The sequence below is a fragment of the Gymnoscopelus braueri genome, assembly GCF_963280865.1.
Source record: "Gymnoscopelus braueri genome assembly, chromosome: 11".
In the NCBI taxonomy this organism is placed as follows: domain Eukaryota; kingdom Metazoa; phylum Chordata; class Actinopteri; order Myctophiformes; family Myctophidae; genus Gymnoscopelus; species Gymnoscopelus braueri.
The window spans coordinates 46,850,788-46,872,755 of NC_137613.1; the positions used below are offsets into that span (position 1 = coordinate 46,850,788).

The 21,968-nt window shown below is 43.5% G+C and overlaps 2 protein-coding genes across 3 annotated transcripts in view; one reads left to right on the plus strand and one right to left on the minus strand.

Annotated features, from left to right (window-relative positions):
* The window catches only part of tpd52 (tumor protein D52), a 327,212-nt gene that overhangs the window by 100,673 nt on the left and 204,571 nt on the right, over positions 1 to 21,968 (plus strand). The gene's annotated exons all lie outside the window — the stretch shown is intronic.
* The window catches only part of znf704 (zinc finger protein 704), a 91,818-nt gene continuing 74,337 nt past the window's right edge, over positions 4,488 to 21,968 (minus strand). For both annotated transcript variants that reach the window (XM_080442104.1, XM_080442103.1), the window contains exons 5-9: positions 21,066 to 21,166; positions 16,255 to 16,582; positions 9,459 to 9,581; positions 8,942 to 9,033; positions 4,488 to 7,982 (exon numbers count right to left, since the gene is read on the minus strand). In XM_080442104.1, coding sequence (XP_080298230.1) covers positions 7,868 to 7,982; positions 8,942 to 9,033; positions 9,459 to 9,581; positions 16,255 to 16,582; positions 21,066 to 21,166 — 759 coding nt within the window. In that variant the 3' untranslated portion in view covers positions 4,488 to 7,867. The remainder of the gene's footprint in view (positions 7,983 to 8,941; positions 9,034 to 9,458; positions 9,582 to 16,254; positions 16,583 to 21,065; positions 21,167 to 21,968) is intronic.

Consider the following 21,968-nt stretch of genomic DNA (forward strand, 5'->3'; position numbering starts at 1 on the left):
GAATATAAATTAAAGGAGTACTTCACCCCAAAAAATTACTTATTTTCTATCAATTACACACCCCAGGCTGCCTTGAATTCATGGAATCGTTTTGGGTTTGTTGCATTCCATTTAGACCCTCTAAATCCCAACCGTTTTCTGAAAAACTTGTCAAGGTTCACTAAAGGAATTATTTCTCAGCCTCTGTAGCAGATGGAAACATGAAATGACAGACACTCTCCCGGTTTGAAAGGTATAAAGACATATAGGTTACAACAGGTCTAAATCGGACAGAGAGGACAGGTGAGGCTGGAGCAAAGTGGTGTCGGGACACAGGATAGACTTGAGGCAGGGCTGTTTTTATTTTCATGTTCCACAATGTCAACAGCGTGTACAAAACAGAAAGCGCTAGACTTGTTCATGTCGATTGAGCGGACACGTGGGAAATAGCACCTCGTCCCCCCCTCCCCGCGTCGAGTACACAGCACCATATGTTCATACAGTACTGCATGCGTGTGTGCGCAGCAAGTAGAGCTTGGATCAGGGTTTAGTGGCCCCATCGTGCCATCGAGGCTAAGGCCACAATCGCTGCACAGATGGAAGACGCCACATATTTATTTCCAGCAGACTTCTGCAACGGCCAAGCCCCCGATTTTCATTTGCTAGCACCGCCCATCCCAGGTCCATTGTGGTTTAGCAGACACAGATACATGCTTGAATGTTACGTTAGCTAGCATAACCTTTGCATATATTGAAATAATGCACAACAAACAAAACGCATTACTTTTTACATCTCTACACAAGGGAGGCACACAGACAGAGATGCATTGAGGTTTGTGGGTGCGCCCAAGTGAGTCAATTTGAACAACTCGGATGGCGGGTGGCCATCCGAGTTGTGAACGGATATAGGGTGGAATCGTTTATGTATTTTGAAATTGCACATAACAGTAGAATATTGATATGAAACTTGTTTTTGGTTCAGAAACCTTGTTAACATTCAACACAGCTAGCTTAGGTTAGTTTAGCTTAGCTGCGCTTGACAAGACAAGGTAGGACTCGCGCTATATCTAATGAGGGGCTATCCAATATAAATCACCTGGGGCGTGGCTATTGCAGAAGCATTCTTTAAAAAAAGAATGAGGCATAGGAGAAAGGTGCACTACAGTAGCACGACGTGAGCCAGGGCTCAGTCCAGAAACGTTGTCTCTCGTTTTCTGCCGTGTCGTGCGTCCGTGAGCCAGTAGCTGGATGGGCAGGACAAAACATGGCAGCAAACATCCTGTGCATGGAGGTTAAGTCGCGTTAACCCTAAGACAAAGCTCCGAGGGGAGCCGATTCTGCACCAAATCCTAAAAATATTTTTTAGTTGACAAAGAAAATCAGAAATTACCTGGGATTGGCGCCTTAGGGTCAACTTAACTTAAAAATTAGCTGCCTTAGGTGGAAGAAGCTGATACGCTCTTGTCAGTACCAACGAAAGAAGACTAGAGACTAGTTTTTTTCTTTTCTGGACGGAACCCGTGGCGGAATCTCTGCACACACGACACAGGGGCTGGACGTTGGACATAAAGAACATTCACAATTAAGCCCAATTCATACTCTGGCGCAATGAGGCCTCGCGCTACGAAAATATGATTTTCGCGGCGCAACGCCGTCACGCGACAGAGTGTAAATTAGGCTTTACAAGTGCAAGACACCCCCCCTATAGGAGGAGGAGCCCTGCAGTGGACACGCCCTCTGTGATCACACCCCTGTGTTCTGAGAGAACGGGTGGGTCTTTGGGGCAAGTCGGGTGCCAGGCTTCGGTGCTTGTGCCCGCGCATTCAACCCGGGCCTCCTTCACGTCTCAAACACACAAAGCGAACAGACGCACACAAATGTTATCCACTTAACCCCTAAGTTGACCGGAGTCCCACAGGGATCTACACCAGGCCCAATGCTGATTTCGCGCTACACTAAATATCTTCGGCAGAAACAACAGCTCTTCAAGTTCACAACATGAGCCATTTTTGGCCGAATGTTCACCCCCCAGAATAGGGTCTGTGTGACAACTTAAGTCCCGGGTTTCCAGAAGGTATCACAGCCGTTTTCCTGTTCCGGTTAATTTCCCCATAGCTTCATTTGAATTGGTCGGCAGCAGGTTTGAAGGGGCTAGATGTCATGCAGTACGTTTTTCCAGTTCAAACCTGCGTTCGAGACCATCAAAACGATCGGAAAAGGCTACGGCATAGGGGCGGCAGTGGCGCTTAGGAATCGGAAGGTCCCCGGTTCTATCCTGGGCTCCCCGTATGTTACTGTAGAAGTGTCCTTGAGCAAGCCACAGAGCCCCTAACTGCTCCTGATAAGCAGGTGGTTTCCTTACATGGTTTCCTCCACCATCGGTGTGTGAGCGTTTGTGTGAATGGGTGAACGTAATGTACATTGTTGGGTTGGGATTTTAACGATTCCGGTTTCTTATCGGTCCGGTTCCCTTTAAAGATTCCTATAGGGGGTTCCAAATGGACCTTTACAGGTCTGTAACTCTGAGTGTACAAATGGAACCGTAAGGGTCCATTTGGTTCCATTTGTACACTCAGAGTTATGGCGGTCCTTCAAATTAAAAGGTTTGAGAACCATTATTGGTATTGTAATTAAGTCCACATGCCAGCTCTGACAGTGCATGTGATAAAACCGGTTGGAACTGGTTCCTCAGCGTTGGATTCAGTTCCTTCGTTTCCACATCTCAACCCTAATTGCAAAGCGTTTTGGATGAAGGCACAATATACTGTAAAATGCACCATTTACCATTTGAAACAGGTATGGCACCTTCTGGAAAATACTAGTGTTATGCACAGAGCCGGGACACTAGGGTTCAGGTTTAATGCGCTGTACTGTCAGTCAAGCTACAGTAATTGTGAGCGGAGGCTGGTGTTGACGTGAAGGAGGCGGTAGGCAGGGCGCCAGGTTCACGCGATGGCACGAGCAGCGCAACAAGCACTTTTAAATGACAGCAGGACTCCCCACCGGCACTAACAAAAACCTGGACATTTTCCTTGTGCAGAACATGAAAACAAAACAAAATCATAAACAGTATACCTACTCATATAAATTGTATGTATACATGTGTGTGTGTGTATATATATATATATATATATATATATATATATATATATATATATATATATATATATATATATATATATATATATATATATATATATATAACAATATACAGCATACTATACTGTATGTATACATACTGTATATACATATACACATACAGTATTTTTTATATCCTGTATATATATGTATATATATATACACATACACACATAACAAAACAGCCAAATCCATGTCTTTTTCTGCTTTAACTTTAAATTCAAACATGTATTTCTTTAAGTATATATAGATTTGCATTTTTCTTAAACAACAATACGTTCACATAATACAATGGCAGATCATTTGGAGATGGTCTAAAAATGACGGTTTCTTGCTGACGTGAAGACATCAAAGAAGTTTACAATGACTTTTCGTGTTTTTTTTTCCTTCGTTCGTAACGAGTGACGTTTAAGGCCGCGTTCAAAACGACGGCAGCCTGAAGTCTCAAAAAATGCTAAAAAGAAATCCATTTCTCCGCTCTCACGTCTGAACCGTTTACCGGGCGGCGGATAAAAGAGATGTGACCCAGTACAGTCTCCGACGTGGGACACATCAAAACTAGAGCCCGACCGATGCCAGCATTTTGAGTTCGATGCCGATCCCGATTTTGGCCGATATTTGGTCAAAAAGTGCAATCTTTTCTAACACATTTCTAAAATGTTAAGATTAGACTTAAGTCTCTATTTGAGAACATTTAACAACTTACTTCATTTAAACACTTGAGCCGTTTTTAAAAAAAATTGCCATCGGCTATTTTTGAAAATGTTTGACCAAGAATGTTTCACCGAGAATGACATGCCCAAAGTGCAGGGACGGAAAGGTTTTAAGTGGCAAAATATCGGGACACATCGGCTACGTAACTGCCGATACAGATGTTCAAATCTGCGATAAATCAGCGATATATCGGTCAGACTGATGTATCAGCCGGGCTCTAAACAAAACACAAATCATCTACATGAACATACAGAGAAAGACAGATATAACAAATACCAACGGTGGAGCAAAGATACATGAACGCAATAAAAAGCTGTGAGTTTCAGGTGCCATGGTAGTGATGCTGAGGTGGCTAGCGTAACCACTTGAACCCCAACATCCGTATTGTGAGGAAGGCTTTCGCAGGAAAAATAGACTATTTTCGGCAAAAGCTTTCCGCAGTTAACTCTTTAAGACCGAGAACACATCTGTGTCATTTTAAGATTTCTTTGGGCTATTCAAAAATAGCAGATCTACAAGCTCATAGCGCGGCACCGAGCGCTATGAGCTTGTAGATCTGCCATTTTTGGAAAAATCGTGAATTTTTGCAAATCTTTGAATATATATATTTTTCAAAGCAAACATTTGTAACTCAAATCTTTGTTTCTGGGGGATTCTACAAAAAAATGTCTTCTAAATCCTTAAAAAAAAATGTTGCTATAATCAGTGGTTTTCAAACTTTTTCATGTCAAGGACCCCCACAAATTATATGAATTTTGGCCGCGGATCCCCATCTCAAAATATTTTGTTCCAGGGACCCCCCAGAAGTTGTAACAGAGTTAAAAATGTTCGCTATGGAAAAATAGATATTCAAAGATTTGCACACATTTTCATGATTTTTCAAAAAAAAAAATAGCAGATCTATATCTGCTATTTTTTGAATAGCCAAAGAAATCTTAAAATGACACACAGATGCGTTCTCGGTCTGAAAGGGTTTAACAGACAACAGAAAATACACTAGTACAGAGCCCTGTGGGACTCCGGTCAACTGTATAGGGTTTAAGTGGTTCAGCAGTGGTGGAAAGTAACTAGGAACATTTACTCAAGTACTGTAATTAAGAATATTTAAACCTTTTTGGATACTTTATACTTCTACTCCGCTACATCTCAGAGGCAAATACTGCACTTTTAACTCCACGACAATTACTGGAAAACTTGTTATTTTGCAGATTTTGATTACAGAACCATTAACCAATTAAGCACCATTTTATACTCCAGCTAGTTGAAAATAGCTGATGTAGCTTGTAGAGCTGCCATGTTTCAAAAAGTTCGACACATTTCGAAAGATTCGAGTACTTTTACTTCGGTACTTTAAGCATATTTTGATGCCACTACTTTTGTACTTTTACTCTAGTAAGAATTTTGAATACAGGTCTTTCACTTACGTAACTTGTACTTGTAGTATTGCTACTTAAGTAGAACATTTTTGAGTACTTCTTCCACCACTAAGCTTGAGTGAGTTTATCGGCTGGTGTTGGGTTCTGTGCACGCCATATACTGAGAAGCGTCGTGGAAGCGTGCCAGAAATTACAAAAAAAAAGCCAAAGCCTGACAGAAGGCACGGTCACATATACACGTCAGAAGTGTAGACAACACATGCCGAGGCGTCAGAATGTGTCAGTAACACATGTTGTCTTGTGGGAAGTGCCGTTTTGTTTCCCGGTGTGTAGTTCGTTTGACTGACATTGGAATGGTTGGCTCACTGAAATGAAACTTCAACCAAAATAGCTGCCAAAATCAGGTTCAACTTCTTTCCTATGGGCTAAACGCCCGGTCAAAGTTCAACAATGTCGAACTCCAACTTCAGACGCGTCGCAAGCAACAGGTGTGGAACGGAACTTCTACCCCTTTGCTCGCTTGGAATGGAAGTGAATGCGAGGCTGGCCCTTCTGACGCGTATATGTGACCGTGCCCTTATGATTAGTTGCACGCTGGCATCGTGCACCGACAATAGCCGAACCAAAAGCTCAGTTTTAGCGTGTAGTTCGGCTAATTGTCGGAGCGCGATGCCCGCACGCAAGCTAGCATAAACCAGGCAAAAGGGTCCGGGGTGCATGCACCAATGACAGAGATGATGCTCTTTTTCAACTTCAATACGCAAACCGTCTTGGTATAATGTTCTGTACATAGCTGAACAGCGACCCCCCCAGGGGTCAAGAGCAAGTGAATCTTCACTGAACATCAGCAAACCTAGTGGTCAAGAAGGGTCATCACAGATAGGTCCAAATAGTAAAACCCACCCCACCTTTACAAATCCCACCCATGACCCATGTCAGTAACACGTCCGTTAGCCTATCAGGAGGCCTGTTGCAAAAGTCAAGAGTGGAAGCTTTGCTTTGATCTTGCGCGCCAAAACATGCGCCCTTCGAGTGACGGAGGAGCAAACCGATTGGTTCGTCCCCATCTACCCTTTCCCTCCACCACCCTGCCACACCGCTCGAACCCTCCCTTAGGGGTGGTGGAGGCGAAGGAGGAGTGGCCGAGGACTGATTTAGAAAAAAGGGGTAACGGTTGCTGTGGTGGTGGCCACAGGGCGTTAACAAGTGCCTCAATTTTGGTTTGGAACCAACCCCCATATCCCATGTTAGCTGGCCCATAGGATGGACCGATGGGGTAAATACAAAGTGAGTTTGTTTCGTCAGGTAAGTGTCAACGTTGGCTGAAGAGCGGGACGATCGATCGATCGATCGGTGTCTGTCTCTGTATGCTGCCGGCGATTTTACGGCCCGGCCCAAACCGCTTAGCTCCGTGTCTCCTGCGCCCGAGATGCTCACCTTTATCACTCGCGCACGCACGCACACACACACACACACACACACACACACACACTCTTACTTGACAGTTGGTAGGCAAACAAGAGTCCTTTTCGAATGCCAAGAAAAAAGTATATCAACAGTCGACATGGCACCTTACAAAAAAAGCAAAAAACAAGACTTTTTTTTGGTTGGAAAGTTATGACGTGTTATGAAAGACCAGCCGTTGAAAATGCTGCCATGCTCAACCATAGCTTTAGCTGCTGGGTCTTTATTTAGAATCACATCCCTGAAAAAAAACAAAAAACAACAACTGACAGGATAGAAAAGTGGGATTAGAAAACAGCTCATCTTATCTGGTTCTTGGGTTGTGTATTTTTTGCATTGATGATTGGATGTCTCTCTCTTTTTCCACCCTTTCAACTTTGTCATAGAACTCCATGGATGGAGAGGAAAAGTACAGAAGGTCAGGATAGTTGATCACTTGGTTGGCAATAGGAAAGAAAAAAATGTTCCAGATAAAACGAGAGATGAAGTGACCAAAGGGATTGGGAAGAATCCCTTTGGTCCTTCCCCCAAATTTGTTTGTATGATGTTTCTAGAATTAAAAAAGGAAGAAACTGAAAAAAAGGTCATTCTTCTTAGATTAAAACAAGTTAGTTTTTCCCATTTTGGAAAAAAAATCGTACTTCTTCTGGTCCACTTTTTTAGTTTTTGACTTGACGTTCCGTAGGAGAAAAAAAAAAGTTCTTACAAAACATAGAAAGACGTATAAACACATAAGCCAACATAGAAAAACGACAGAAAGTTCTGTGTGTGTCACTGCGGGTTCGCACCGTCTTTAGCTCCACTGGGGATTCCCCAGAGGAACGAAACATGGAGGGGTGACGTGGGAATGCAAGAAGATGGGGCCCAGCCAGCCAGCCGCCACCGCCGCCGCCGCCACCATTTTGGTTCATCCTACACTGTCGGGAGATGAATGGCGCATCCTCCGAGAACGTGCAAATGGACCCCGTAAGAGGTCCGTTTGCTTCCATTTGCACACGCTCGGAGTTACAAATACGGTAAGGGTCCTGGTGATCCCTGAACCCCATGTTCATGGGATTTAACGGGGTCAGGGTCGTGGGATGTGTGTGTGTGGGGGGTTGGGGGGGGGGGGGGTAGTGATCGTGTTGAGCTGAGCAGAATGAGTGGTCCCCCTTCCCCTTGTATTCCTCTTGGTGACGGGCAGGCGGGTGGGCGTCTCAGTCGGTGAATCTCTGGCAGGCTTTCTTCCAGCGGCAGGCCGTGCACCACATGTCGCGGTTCTCCATCCCGTACACCTTCCGACACTTCTTCCCCTCGCCACGCACCTTCCGGCTGTGGAGAGGGAGAGAGACAGAGACAGACGAACCAGAATAAATCAAGTCAGGTTTAAATAAAGAAATGTCACAAATATGCTATTGACGTCGCCACCGGCCGTCGCTTAAAGTGTCAATCCTGAAGATGGTCTTTATTTTTTTGTTGGTCACATCAGAACAGCAACGAACAGCTAAGGTCTTGCCTGTGCTAAATTTTTACTTTTTGTTATCATTTCTTGCATCAAAAGGTGGGAATATTTCTATTTGATTCTATATTTAATTTTCTTTTCCTTAAATCCATTTAGATTTGATATATTTTTTGCTTTTATTCTGTAAAGCACTTTGAGTTGCCCAGGCGTATGAAAGGTGCCTGTAAATGAAGTTGCCTTTGCCTTTGCCTTTGCCTTTGCATGACGGCTAATTAGATGCAAGTGGAATACAGTCTAAATAAAACACTCAAAGTGCTCCCAGTTTAGTTGTTATAATGCGTAGCCTAGCCACTGTGCATGAGGTATTAATGCACAGTATTGCATTCATGGATTTTTACCTCCTTTTTTCCTCCACAATTTAGTCATGCCAATTGATTCCTCGCCACATACATTTCTGTGTGTTGTCACTGCTTTTATATCCTGCGTGAGGAGCCCCTAACCCCCGGCCAGGTCTATGAAAACAAGCCCAAAAGAAGCAACTATAGGCTCAGTTTTACTTTATTTGAAAATAGCAGATCAACAAGCTCACAATGTGTCACACGTTGTGAGCTTGTAGATCTGCTGTTTTCAAAAAATATTGGGAAAAAAAGTAAAATATTTTGAATATTTTTTGGGATGGCCACGCCCACAGTGGACATGGCCACGCCCACAGTGGGCATGGCCAGGAATAAGGCGAATAGATGCTCAACAAAGCTGGTGCACGGCTGTGCGGTGGTGACCAGCTACTTTACCGCTGTGGCACTCGATGTTCAGTTTGATGTTACGGTACCTGAGAGCGCTGGTAGCTCTGGGAGGAGAGGAAAGCACAGCGATGGTCTGGGCTCGCTGCTCACCGAAGCCCTGGCTCTTACTGGGAGAAACCTGAGGACCAGTTCAAACAACACACATAGCATAAACCCTCTTTGCATCTCGTCGCTGTCTCCACAATCAAACTTTTTTTGTTTGTTTGTAAATTAACGCCCTACTTGATCATTCTACAGCACACCCAACGGCATCAAAAGTAGCACATCTACAAGCTCGAAACGCGGCGCAAGCTTGTACTGTAGATCTGCTACTTTTGCCGTTTTACATGTGCATATTAGAACTAGAAGATATTAGATATTAGATATATAGAAATATTAGAAAAAAACTGAATCAATCGTGTGTGTGCGTGCATGCATGGGTGACTTTGTGTGTGTGAGAGAGAGAGTGTGTGTGTGAAATGTTTGCGCATGCATGCCTGCGTGTATACAGTATGTCTCTGTGTGCGTACATGTGATGTGTGCATGCGTGTGTGTGTTCCTCACAGAGTTCCCGGTGAAGGTGACAGGTGGGGACTGCCATGAGATGCTGAAGGTGTTTCCGTTGGTGGGAGTGAAGCTGCCTGCCGAGTCCGTGTTGCTGGACGGGATGGACACTGGAGCTGTGGCCTGCAGGACATGGACCACACACTGTTACCACAAGCAGCTTTTTACACATTATGCTCTGGGGGGGTCGTCAACGTTTTTCAGTCCAATACAAGGACTCCTTAGCTCTCTCTCTCTCTGTGTGTGTGTGTGTGTGTGTGTGTGTGTGTGTGTGTGTGTGTGTGTGTGTGTGTGTGTGTGTGTGTGTGTGTGTGTGTGTGTGTGTGTGTGTGTGTGTGTGTGTGTGTGTGTGTGAAAAAGAGAGAGAGGACCCCTACTACTTATACAATTTAGTTACAGATTCAACTTTTTCATAGATATCTAAGACTTGTTTGACAGCACTATTGTCAGTGTTGTGTTGTGTGTACATGTTTTTTATTTTTTTGCTTTTGTTTTACTTGGTCAGGGCTTTTTCCCCCTCTACACCAAATATTGATGTTTTCACCAGAATAGGCTATACTAGGGTTCAAGTGGTTAATGTAAAAACACACAAAGATTTGGCAGACTCCCTGTAGTAACTCTAAGGACCCCCTAGGGGTCCCGGACGCCTTGTTGAAGACCCATGCATTATGCTTATGGTTTCATACCGGTGCATAACGGACAACATACTGTATACGACATAATACAGTATGATGATTGGCTGATGAAAATGACCCACTGATATATGGTTCATGCTCTAGTCCCCCACGGCTCTATACTACTAGGCCCCCTCCTGTTTTCCCTCTACACTAAATGTCTTTGTCGAAAATAGCCGATCTACAAGCTAAATTCCGCCGAATGTTCACCCCCTGAATATGGATACTAATGGTTCAATGTTCACCCCCTGAATATGGATACTAATGGTTCAATGTTCACCCCCTGAATATGGATACTAATGGTTCAATGTTCACCCCCTGAATATGGATACTAATGGTTCAATGTTCACCCCCTCAATATGGATACTAATGGTTCAATGTTCACCCCCTGAATATGGATACTAATGGTTCCATTAGTGATGATGATCCAACGGGTTCTTCTCTGATGGACCATTTTGAGGTCAACAATAAACCTTTTGTTTACATTCAGAGGCCTGTATGCCTGCTTGTGTGTTTACAGTGTGAGTGTGAGTGTGAGTGTGTGTGAGTGTGTGTGAGTGTGTGTGTGTGTGTATTGATCCTGACTTAGTTTGTATTGATTTCGTCTTATCTTGAGTGTGTGTGTGTGTGTGCGTCCGAGCTGAGGTGTTCGAAAAGATAACAGCTGTTCATTCCTCTTACTAGTACATGAAACATACATTTCGATCTTGTGTGTGTGTGTGTGTGTGTGTGTGTGTGTGTGTGTGTGTGTGTGTGTGTGTGTGTGTGTGTGTGCATGCATGCGTGTGCGTCTATAGAATATGAACACATTTAACAGACTGTTGCCGTCTCCTGGTGTGTCTATAGTATGTGAACATGTTTAAGTGCCTGCTGCTGTGTGTGTGTGTGTGTGTGTGTGTGTGTGTGTGTGTATGTGTATGTGTATGTGTATGTGTGTGTGTGTGTGTGTGTGTGTGAGATGTGTGTTCAAATTTGAATTGAGAGTGTGTGTGTGTGTGTGTGTGTGTGTGTGTGTGTGTGTGTGTGTGTGTGTGTGTGTGTGTGGTGTGTGGTGTGTGGTGTGTGGTGTGTGTGTGGTCAAGCGAGACACCAACAGCTCATTGATCCTGAGCAGACATTGACCCACACTTTACCTGATTGACTGGGAGGGGACACAGAATGAGTCACCTGTGTGTGTGTGTGTGTGTGTGTGTGTGTGTGTGTGTGTACTGTAAGTAGGTGCTAGGTAAACTTTATTTATGAACTTAAGATTTACAAGGTGCTGTAAGATGAGCAAAACATTACGAAAAGAACATAACAAAAAAAAAAATTGTGCAAATCTATGAACATATATTTTTAAAAGTGAACATTTGTAACTCGCAGGCCAAATACACATAATTTTGGGGGTCCTTGACATGAAAAAGTTGGAGAACCACTGATATAGAATCACACGTTTTTCAGAAACCCGTTAGGATTTAGAAGACATTTTGTAGATGCGTTCTTTCTCGGATTCAATGGGATAAAGCAGGGCCAGACCGCGTATGGTGCTTTATAGGTGATTAAAAGGATTTTAAAAATCAATTCCACATTCGATAGGTAATCACTCAGCCTAGAGCGGCCTGGTTGGAGTCTGGCAGCAGCACTGTGGACCAGCTGGAGCCGTGACACAGATGTGCTACACACAGGATGGTAAAATGTGTGTGTACTTGTATAAGTATACTTTGTAACCCTATGCTATGTAGACAGGGGTATGTTCCTTTAACCCGGGTTAAAATCGGGAACGCATTTGTGTCATTTTAGAGCTCTTTGGCTAATCAAAAATAGCAGATATACAAGCTCATAGAAGATAGCTAGTTTGGCTATTTTCACAGCGGCTTTGTCAAGCGTCTATACGTCTAAACTTCTATACCAGAGGTTCTCAACCAGTGGTCCGGGGACCACCAGTGGTCCTTGAGGGGGTTCCAGGTGGTGCCCGGTTAAATGATGGAGAGTTGTTAAATGGACCCTTATTAGATCTTTAACTCTTGAGTGTAAAATGAAACCAAATGGATTTGGTTTCATTGGAGTTCAATTATTGTTAAACATCTGCATTACTTAATTAAATAATTGTTATTTAGATCAACATTTGCCTGTCATCTCTATGGTACCAACATCAATACAGCATGGAATTGTGGACAAAATCGTATCCAACGATAACTAAATATTATGGGTCTGAGAGGCTAAATCTCATCAAGCGGTGGTTCCGTGGCTCAAATGCGGAATAAATAATGGACCATGATATGAAAAAGGTTGAAAACCACTGGTCTATAGGAACACAATTGGTCCATTTTCGGGGGAGGGAAGCCGGGTGGGGAGGGTGATCACTGCATGTACTCCTAAAGGCTGGGGCGGCACCTGTCAGCAAGGAGTGTTGAGCGGGAGGAGTAGGACGAAGGCTCTAGTATACGTCCTCCTGGTGGGGGCTCCACATTGGCAGGTGAGTCAGTAGGATACAACATCGGTGATAACACACAGAAATGTGTGTGGGGAGGAATAAATTGGCATAACGACTAAATGAACACATTCCCTGCCAGGTATTAATTCATTAATTATGTAGCAGGGTTTTTTAATATTGACGATCTTTGCAGAGCCACGGGAGCCGTGATGTGCGCATGCACGTGAACAAAGCATGTTTGGTGGATGGTGGAGGGTCTGATTTCTCCAGAGAAAAAAAAATTGTAACCGCAATCCATTTTCTCCCGGTCGGCAGTTGTGCAACAGCCGTTTTCACCCAAAAATAGAAAAAAAGAGAAAGGGGTGTTTTTTCTAAAACTGATAAAGAAGGAGCGGACGGGAGTGTCATTCTGTGGGAGGATGTCACATCTGTCCGTTTCTTCTTTCACGGTCTTAGGATCATTCCTAACTTGCGTTAGAGCGCCCTCTTTTTTTGTTGTTGAAAAGACGGAGATCTCCGTCAATGGCAGGGAATGTGTTAAGTACATTTTGATATCAATACTTTTGTACTCAAGTAAATTCAGAATTCCGGACTTTTACATGTAGCAGAGTATTTCTACATTGCAGTATTGATACTTTTACTTAAGTAAAACATTTGAGTACTTTTAGTGGACAGTTTTTTTCTCCATTGCTGTTGTTAGTCATGCATGGCTTCCAGTTCCCACCTGATGTTGTGTGGGAGTTCCGACTGCTCCAGACCGTACTGAATGACCGCCAGCTTGCATAATGTCTTCAGACTAGGACTTAAGTCTAAGATGTACAGGTCATCGGCTGGGCTCCATCCTCCTAAGAGGAGGATACGATTTCCCACCATGCAACAGCACTGACCATACATCAACGTATAAGGCTTGAGCTCGACCTTCCTCCAGGAGAAGGTCTCGGTGTTGAATTTCCACAGATCCTTGCAGGTCCGGCTCCAGTACTCGTTGCCGCAAAATATGTACAGCTCTCGATTGTAGGCAAAGGCAGCATGACGCCTGCGCCCTGCCGGGAGAAGCTGTGCAGACGGCGTGCTCAGCCAGCAGTTGGTCTCTGTGTCAAACACTGTGACGCTGTTTAAGCCATATGTGTACCTATCGCCCCCAAATACAAACATCCTTTTCCCGATGATGGTGGCAGAGTGACATGATGAACCAGGTGGTAGAGTGCCTCTGGGGTTAATTAAAGACCAGAGCATTGTGGTGGTGTCCAACCTGTAGATGTCATTAATGAATCCAGTATCAATCCTCCATCCTCCATGTATATACATGACCTTCCCAGAGACACAGGCTGAGTGGCCTTGCCTCCCCACCGGAACTGTCCCAGAAATCTTGGGTTTGAACCATCTGTGATTGTCAACATCAAATGCATAAAGCACTCTGCAGTAAGGAGTCCCTCCTCCCCAGATGTACATAATATCTTCTATCAGCACAGCCCTGTGGCCTCCACGCATGGAGGGAACTGCTCCTCTACAATATGTCACTGGAGGCAACGTCATCCAGCGTAAACACACTGTGTTGAAGACGTGCACTTGAATCTGAGCCGTGTCATCGTCACGGTGACCTCCGAAGGCGTACACCTTGTGCTCAAACGCAACAGCAGAGTAGCTGTATCCCTCCGATGTTCTTCTCGGTTGTATCGTCCGTTGGACGATACAACGGAACATTTCTCAATTCGTAGATCACGATCCAACTCTGTAACGGAATATAGTCCTAATCTGCGCTCTAACCCTTCTAATGGGTCTGTGGCACAAATGTCACATAAAGTCTGTCCAATCCACAAAGCCGATGAGTTTGGTTGACCAATAAAGAAGCTGATAGAGATGATATCCCTAATATGGCTAAAAAAGCACAAGTGGTTCAAATAGTGCATAAGTTCATGAAAAGTTCATGCATGGAGCACAGATGTAGGCATGTGTGTACAACTTACACTTCAGGTAGGAAACGTACTACATTTTAGTTCAGAGGCTCTTAAACTATTTGGGCTCAGCATCCACAATCAAGATCCCTTAAGCCCCACCAACAGCACCTCAGCCCCCCCCCCTTTCAAAAACATTGCTTCCAGCACCCCCCAATGTTCTCTGAACGTCCGCCGGGGGGCTGTACCTCCCCGTTCAGATACACTGAATTTGAGGTTGAGAGTGTGTGCTATCTTACAATAACTGCACCGAATCTCTGTATGTACGTACGTCTGTAATGCACGCATCTCGAGAACCGTTCGAACCACCGACTTCAAATTCGACACATGGGTCGCAGGCGACACGAGGAAGTGCAGTGACCGGCGTCCAGCCGGTCGGATAGGCGGTTGTCAAGAACCACCAGAAAAGGCTCTGGCCGTGGCCCAAATGAGCCAATTGATTGCCATGGCAACCCCAGCCTTAGCTTGATTTGGCAAATTCCCAACGCCTGCCGAATTCCCCACACCTGCCATTTGATTAGTTAGTCATTCAGACATTCTCCACACATTCTCCACAGATGTTTACCTAAGGATTTTCCACAACTGCCCCCACAATCCCCCCATATGCCCATATATGGCCAGGCCCATATACTGATAGCATCAGGGATCTCCATATATGGGCACAAAAGACAGGCGGTTAAAACGGGTACTATAACAACGGATATAACGCGGATTGCATAACAGGGTGGGGTATGCATTCCCAATTTTCATTGTTCCCAACTTGCATTGTTCCCAAGTAGACCGGTACCCGACGGGCACAGGTCTGGTTGCCTGAAAATTACCGTAATTATCCAAAAAAAAAACCAGAAATAATAATGAGCTGGTGGCCCTCCGGGCTTAATACCCGCTATAGCAGATGCCCAATCCACCACTGCTGTATATATGTGTGTATGTGTGTGTATGTGTGTGCAGTGGTGTAAAGTAACAAGTATATTTACTCAAGTACTGTACTTAAGTACAGTTTTTAGGTACTTTTACTTAACTGGAGTATTTCCTATTTAAGTACTTTTACTTCTACTCCACTACATCTCAGTGGCAAATATTGTACTTTTACTCCACTGCAATTATTTGAAAACATTAGTTACTAGTTTCTTTGTAGATTTAGATTATTATTACAAAACATACATTAACCACTTTAGCCCTATATACATTTTGGCCATTTGAAAATAGCATTATCTACAAGCTCACAATGCGACGCATTGTGAGCTTGTAGATCGGCTATTTTCAAAAAGATTTTTATACATTTTATACATTTGAAAACTTGGAAATGGGACATTCTGCATTTTACTTTCGGTACTTTTAAGTACATTTTGATACCAATACGTTTGTACTTTCACTCAAGTAAATTTTTTAATTCCGGACTTTTACTTGTATCAGAGTATTTCTACATTGCAGTAGTGTTCTATAGGATATTTTCCTCGTCGCCCAAATGTAGTGTTCTATATTTAGAACACTAATATACAAACACTAGGAGATAGAACTGCCTTGTGCTCTCTTTGCTCGTCAGCTTTTAATAATCAGGTAACACCTGTGTGCATTTAATCACATACACCTGTGTCCTACATCCTGGTATATGATCCAAATACAATAAGGGGCACTGGACTGGACACTATAGCAGTATTGATACTTTTACTTGAGTAAAACATTTTAGTACTTTTTCCACCACTGTGTGTGTGCGTGCGTGCGTGTGTGCATGCGTGCGTGCGTGTTCTGACCTGGTAGGCGTGGTCCGCGTGGATGAGGTAGAGGGCGCTGGGAGCAGAACGGGACAGCAGCGTGCCTCCATTGGTGGTGGTGACGCGCGTCTCCGCCGCGTCTCCCGCGGCCGCCTGGGGCTTCGAGGGAGCGGAGGACTGAGGAAGGGGGGCGGGATGAGCAGGAGGCGCGGCGGAAAGAGGAGGCGCAGGGCAGGAGGAGGAGAGGACGGAAGGGGAGACGGGGGACAGGCTGCTGAGGCCGTCGGCCACCGAGTCCGTGTTGAGTTTGATCTCCGCGTAGTAGAAGTCCTCCTCGCCGTCGCTCGACTCGGAGTCACAGTTGCGCCTGGACGCAACACGGGAGACAAGAGAGCAGTGGGTTGGAAAAAAGTACTCCCATTTTTTACTTGAGTAAAAGTATCCATACTGCAATGTAGAAGTACTGTGTAAAGGTCCTTACACACCGGCGAATATGCGAATATACGCAAAATTCGGACTCGTTCCGAATAATTAAAAGACGCTTTTTCGCTTCGCGAAACTGATGTGGACGCTTGCATTGACTTTATAAGGTTTTTAAAAAAAACTTATTTATTCGCATGAAGAATTCGCCCGGTGTGTAAGGACCTTTACAAGTAGAAGTCCGGAATTCAAAATTGACTTTACAAGTACAAAAGTATTGGCATCAAAAAGTACTTAAAGTACCAAAAGTTAAAGTGCTATTTTGTTTGAAAATAGCAGATCTACAAGCTCACAACGCGTCGCGGTGCGACGCGTTGTGAGCTTGTAGATCTGCTAATTTCAAATAGCCTAGGTATAAAATAGGGCTAAAGTGGTTAATGTAATAATTTATATCTGCAAAGTAACTAGTAACTAAAGTTTTCAAATAATTGTAGTGGAGAGTAAGAGAAGATTTATACATCAGTAAATCAGCAGTGATTCTAAACCATTTTAATTTCAAGGACCCCCAGTTTGACATGCATAAGGCTACGAACCCCCATGTAATGGCATTTCTATTTCTGGGACGCCAATTTATATTGTAAAATCAATGTTCATTTAACTCTGAGAGTGTACAAATGGAACCAAATGGACCCGTTACGGTCTATTTGGTTCCATTTGTACACTTTCTGAGTTATAGACCCATGAGAGTCCATTTGGATCCTAACTATCCATCATTTAGCTGGTGACCCCCTTGAACTCCGTCAAGGACCCCTGGGGGTCCCCGGACCTCACTTTGAGAACCAATGCATTAGGCCACAGTGTTTTAGCTAATCACTGCACTGTGAGTCACAGTTACGCTTAATTGCATCATGGGATAAAGATAGGGGAAAGGATGGTAATCTCGATCGATCAATCAATCAATTAATCAATCAAGAAGAAGGGGAGGATGGAAGCAAAGAAGGTAGAAAGGAATGGAGGAAGGAAGGAAGGAACAATGAACCGGAGAGAATAAAATAGACAGCAGCTCAACGATCAGTCTATCACAATAGAGGTATTAAAAAGGTCTTAAAAGTCTCTAAATTACACTGTCATCTGGACCCCCCAAAAAAATAAAAAAGTATATATATATATATTCAAAGATTTTATTTTATTTTTCAAAAATAGCTGATCTACAAAGTCATTACACGGCACAAAGTGACACGCTATTTAATGGGTTTAGCACTGCATATCTGGAACAAACTCCCAGAAAACTGCAGGTCTGCTGCCACTCTTAGTTCTTTTTAAAATCAGAGCTAAAACATTCCTGTTTGCCGCTGCCTTTCATTGATTAATTTTTTTCCTTCATTTTATTCTTCTGCATTGTTTTATGTTTTCTTCTTTTGTTATTATTGCATTCTGATGTCCTTTCATAATGAGTTTTCTTTGCTCAATGTTTTGTGTAAAGCGCATTGAATTGCCTTGTTGTTGAAATGTGCTAAAACAAATAAACTTGCCTTGCCTAAAGGGGCGTTTTAACTTGCCACTGTCAACCAAATGCTCGCTCAGGGGGAAATGGTGGGCTTCTGCTCTATATGAACATAAAGTTCCTTGTGAATTGGGCACTATAATAACATTTAAGGACCCCAAATATATATTGATGTAAAACAGAAAAAAAAACATAATTTCCGTGCCCGGCCCTCAGCGTAGCGGAGATAAATATGTGATACATTAAAGAAATGAAACAGAGAGAGAGCGAGAGCGAGAGAGAGCGAGAGATGAAAGGAAGCAGCAAACAAAAGCAAATAAGTGTTGTTTCTTCCCAATCCAATCCTCATGGCCTGAAGGCAAATGGCAAATTAAATCATAGGGTGTATCACAGCTGCTCGGTGTGCGTGTGCATGTTATGAGCTCCATGCTTATATAAGCCATCACTTACATAGACCGGCCAGTATTATACCTATCAACTTTACTGCTCTTGTGTGCTCGGAGAACACCATCATCCAACTACAACTTTCACTGTAATTTCACTTTTGAAGTAAAGGCCAAAGCCTTACTGTTCCCAGAGGTGGCCATTCGGTCACTATAACAGGAGTGCGATGTAGGACATGATGCAATAGATAGAAAGAAGGAAATCAAGAAGGAATTAGTAACCGAATGAGTTTGGTGACCCGTGCACTGAGGCCTTGTTTATACTTTGTCATATCATTGCTTTTTGCCTTTACATTTTTATCCCACGATTTTGTAACCCCATCTTTTACACCCAGTGCCAATTGTCTATGTAATCCTGGGCACTACCTTCCCTCTGCCAACCTAGGGAGGCCAGGGCAGAGCTCATGCCTCCTTCAATGCATGAGAGCCAACTGAACCTTCTTGTCACCTGACAGAGGGGAGTTTCCCTGGTTGGACGTAGCGCGTGGAAGGAACACGTTATCCCTTCCCCTCCATCAGGCGCCCCGGCTGGCCAGGGGGAGGCAGTATAGTGACCAGGATTACTACATGTTTTTGTGAGGGTACCTACCCTAGGGAACACGGGAACTTTGAATACACATTGCTGTCGGGACAGAAACCTCTTATCTCCATATTCTAACTTTGGGGGTTTTTTCATTAAAAAAATGACGCGACGCATTCCGCGCTTGTAGTTCTGCTACTTCTGCTATTATTCAATTTGAATCCTGAAAAGTAACAGTCTTGGACATATGAGGTTTCCACCCGACAGACAATATGATGGTGCTACGTGAACATAGCTGATCTACAAGGTTACACAACAACAAGACCACGATGACAAGACAAGCTTGTAGATCGTCAATCTTTGCTTTTTTTTATCCATTAAGAACGGGAACGCATCTGTGTTATTTTAAGATTTATTTGGCTATTGAAAAATAGCAGATTTACAGTTATGAGCTTTAAAACATTGGCTCTCAAAGTGGGGTCCGGGGACCCCCAGGGGTCCTTGGGGGGGTTCCAGGGGGTCCCCAGCAAAATATATTAATATAGCATCACAATAATTTTAACCACTTTAACCTTTTTATACTTTGGCTATTCAAAAATAGCAGATACTGTATACAAGCTCATATAGTGGATAATAATGGATTAATGAGCTGCCTCTGTGTGCCAGGCAGTCTCAATCTAAACGTTCCTATAAAGACAATCGCAAACATATAAAAACAAGCAAATTTGCTGTTATGGAAAAGCTACAGGCTTGTGATGCACTTCAATTTGTGTTTTTATAGTTTGATATTTGTGCAGGTTGATTTTAGGTTGTTTTAAAGGGTCTACACCATGAAAATCACTTTTTTCTTGGTTTTTTGTATTTTTTGGGGTCCCCAGTGTCTCTTATACCGCAAAAAATGTTTTTTTTTTTTAATTCAGTCATTCCTTCTCATTTCATGGATTTCCAGAATGGGCGTGTCTGAACAGGCGATCTCAGAATGGAAATGTTTATGATGTCATAAACATTAATGATGGCAAACCCAATGTTAAATGAAAAGTGCCCGAATTGCTCCGAAACTTTTTCTACCCCCCCTAAGTGGGGGTCTACGAACAAATACTTCGGGCTCGGATTTTGGCTCCGCCCCCCGGAAGTGGGTGAAACAGGCACCTCAAACACTCGATTTTGTATTTTTCTTAGATGCTTCTTTTTATGCAGAATTTTTCCTTTTTTTTTTAAAATATTTTTTTTAAATATTTCTTTTTATTAACAGACAGAATTGCTCAGTAGCCCCCCCCTGCACAAGAGGACGTTTTGGTATTGCAGCTGAAAGTGCTGTATAAGCCAGAGACAATTGACTTGGGATGAGTATATCTGAGTGATGATTTAGGCTCAAACCTTTTGAAAAAGGTTTGAGGGACATACACCATATGATATTAAATATCAAATATTTTTTTTAAATTCATGGTGTAGCTCCTTTAATGGTTTTATATTGGCGCCATGTAATTTATTGGACTATTTACTTTTATTTCCAGGACCACATTGACAATAAGTGTTCTATGTGTACATCCTGGGTGAAGTAATATTTTGATGATACTTGTATTTCTTTTAATGTTACTTTTCAGGATTCAAATAAAAAAATAGAAAAAGTAGATCTGCTACTTCCGATGCTTTCGTGTGACGCTGTAGTATGATCAAGTAGAGTTAGTTCACAAAAAAACACAAAAAGTTAAGAAATGGAGACAATCCGTTTCTGCCCGACAACAACGATATTAATCCTGCAACGTCTTGAAGGTGATGGAATGCCATTCAGTTGATCGAAAAACGTCGGTGATAATCTGGCCTCCGGTAGTTTTGCTTAGCTCCCTATGAAAAAGACTCGCTTGCCAACCTATTTATGATTCAGAACCACAGAGTGAGAGAGTGTGTGTGTGTGTGTGTGTGTGTGAGTGTGAGTGTGAGTGTGTGTGTGTGTGTGTCTTACCCCAGGTGAGCAGTGCGGATGTGTCTCTGTATGCCGGCAGCAGTACTCAGCACCTTGCCACAGTTCTTCCAGAGACACTTAAACATCACCTTCATGGAGTTCTACACACACGCACACACACACACACACACACACACACACACACACACACAGTTATTCACTCATTGAAGTACAGTAAGAACACAGCAAGCACTTTCCTCCTACAGAGGGTATATTCAACGGAGGGGGAGACAGTGTAGGAAAGATAGACAGAACGGAAATTGAGAGGGAGACAGCGTAGGAGAGAGACATTAGGAAAGCTGAGAGGGAGACCACGTAGGAAAGACAGTCAGTAGGAAAGCTGAGAGGCAGATAGTGTAAGAGAGAGAGAGAGAGAGAGAGAGTTTACAGTTTATGACAGGCAGACCAACCCGATCTCACACGACTTAGTATACATTGCACGGGAGTGTCATTCTGTTCATAGACAACTGGAAAACCCGAAAATCCGTGCATAGCCGCCTCGCATCTCCGCCATTGACTAAACCATTTTGCGCAGTCTCAAGGGAACTGGAGCGACGTTCCCTTGAGCCTACTCAGCGCCGTTTGAGTTATGTACCGATAGGCACAGAATCGTAAATTTTGTTGTGGGGACTGCTCTGCTTCTGGGTTTTTCCGTGTTGCAACTGGTTACGCCCGCACCGTGGGACTCGCCGTACATATGCACAGATTTTCGGGTTTTCTAGGCAACTATGCACGGAATGACGTGCACTGGGTCCGTGCAACGTATACTAAATTCTGTGAGATCAGGCTGGACAGACAGTAGGAAAGCTGAGAGGGAGAGTGAGTGACAGACGGTGAGTGAGTGAGTGGAGAGGGGTGTAGTTAGTTCATTTTATGACACATTATAAAATACGTATTTCAACA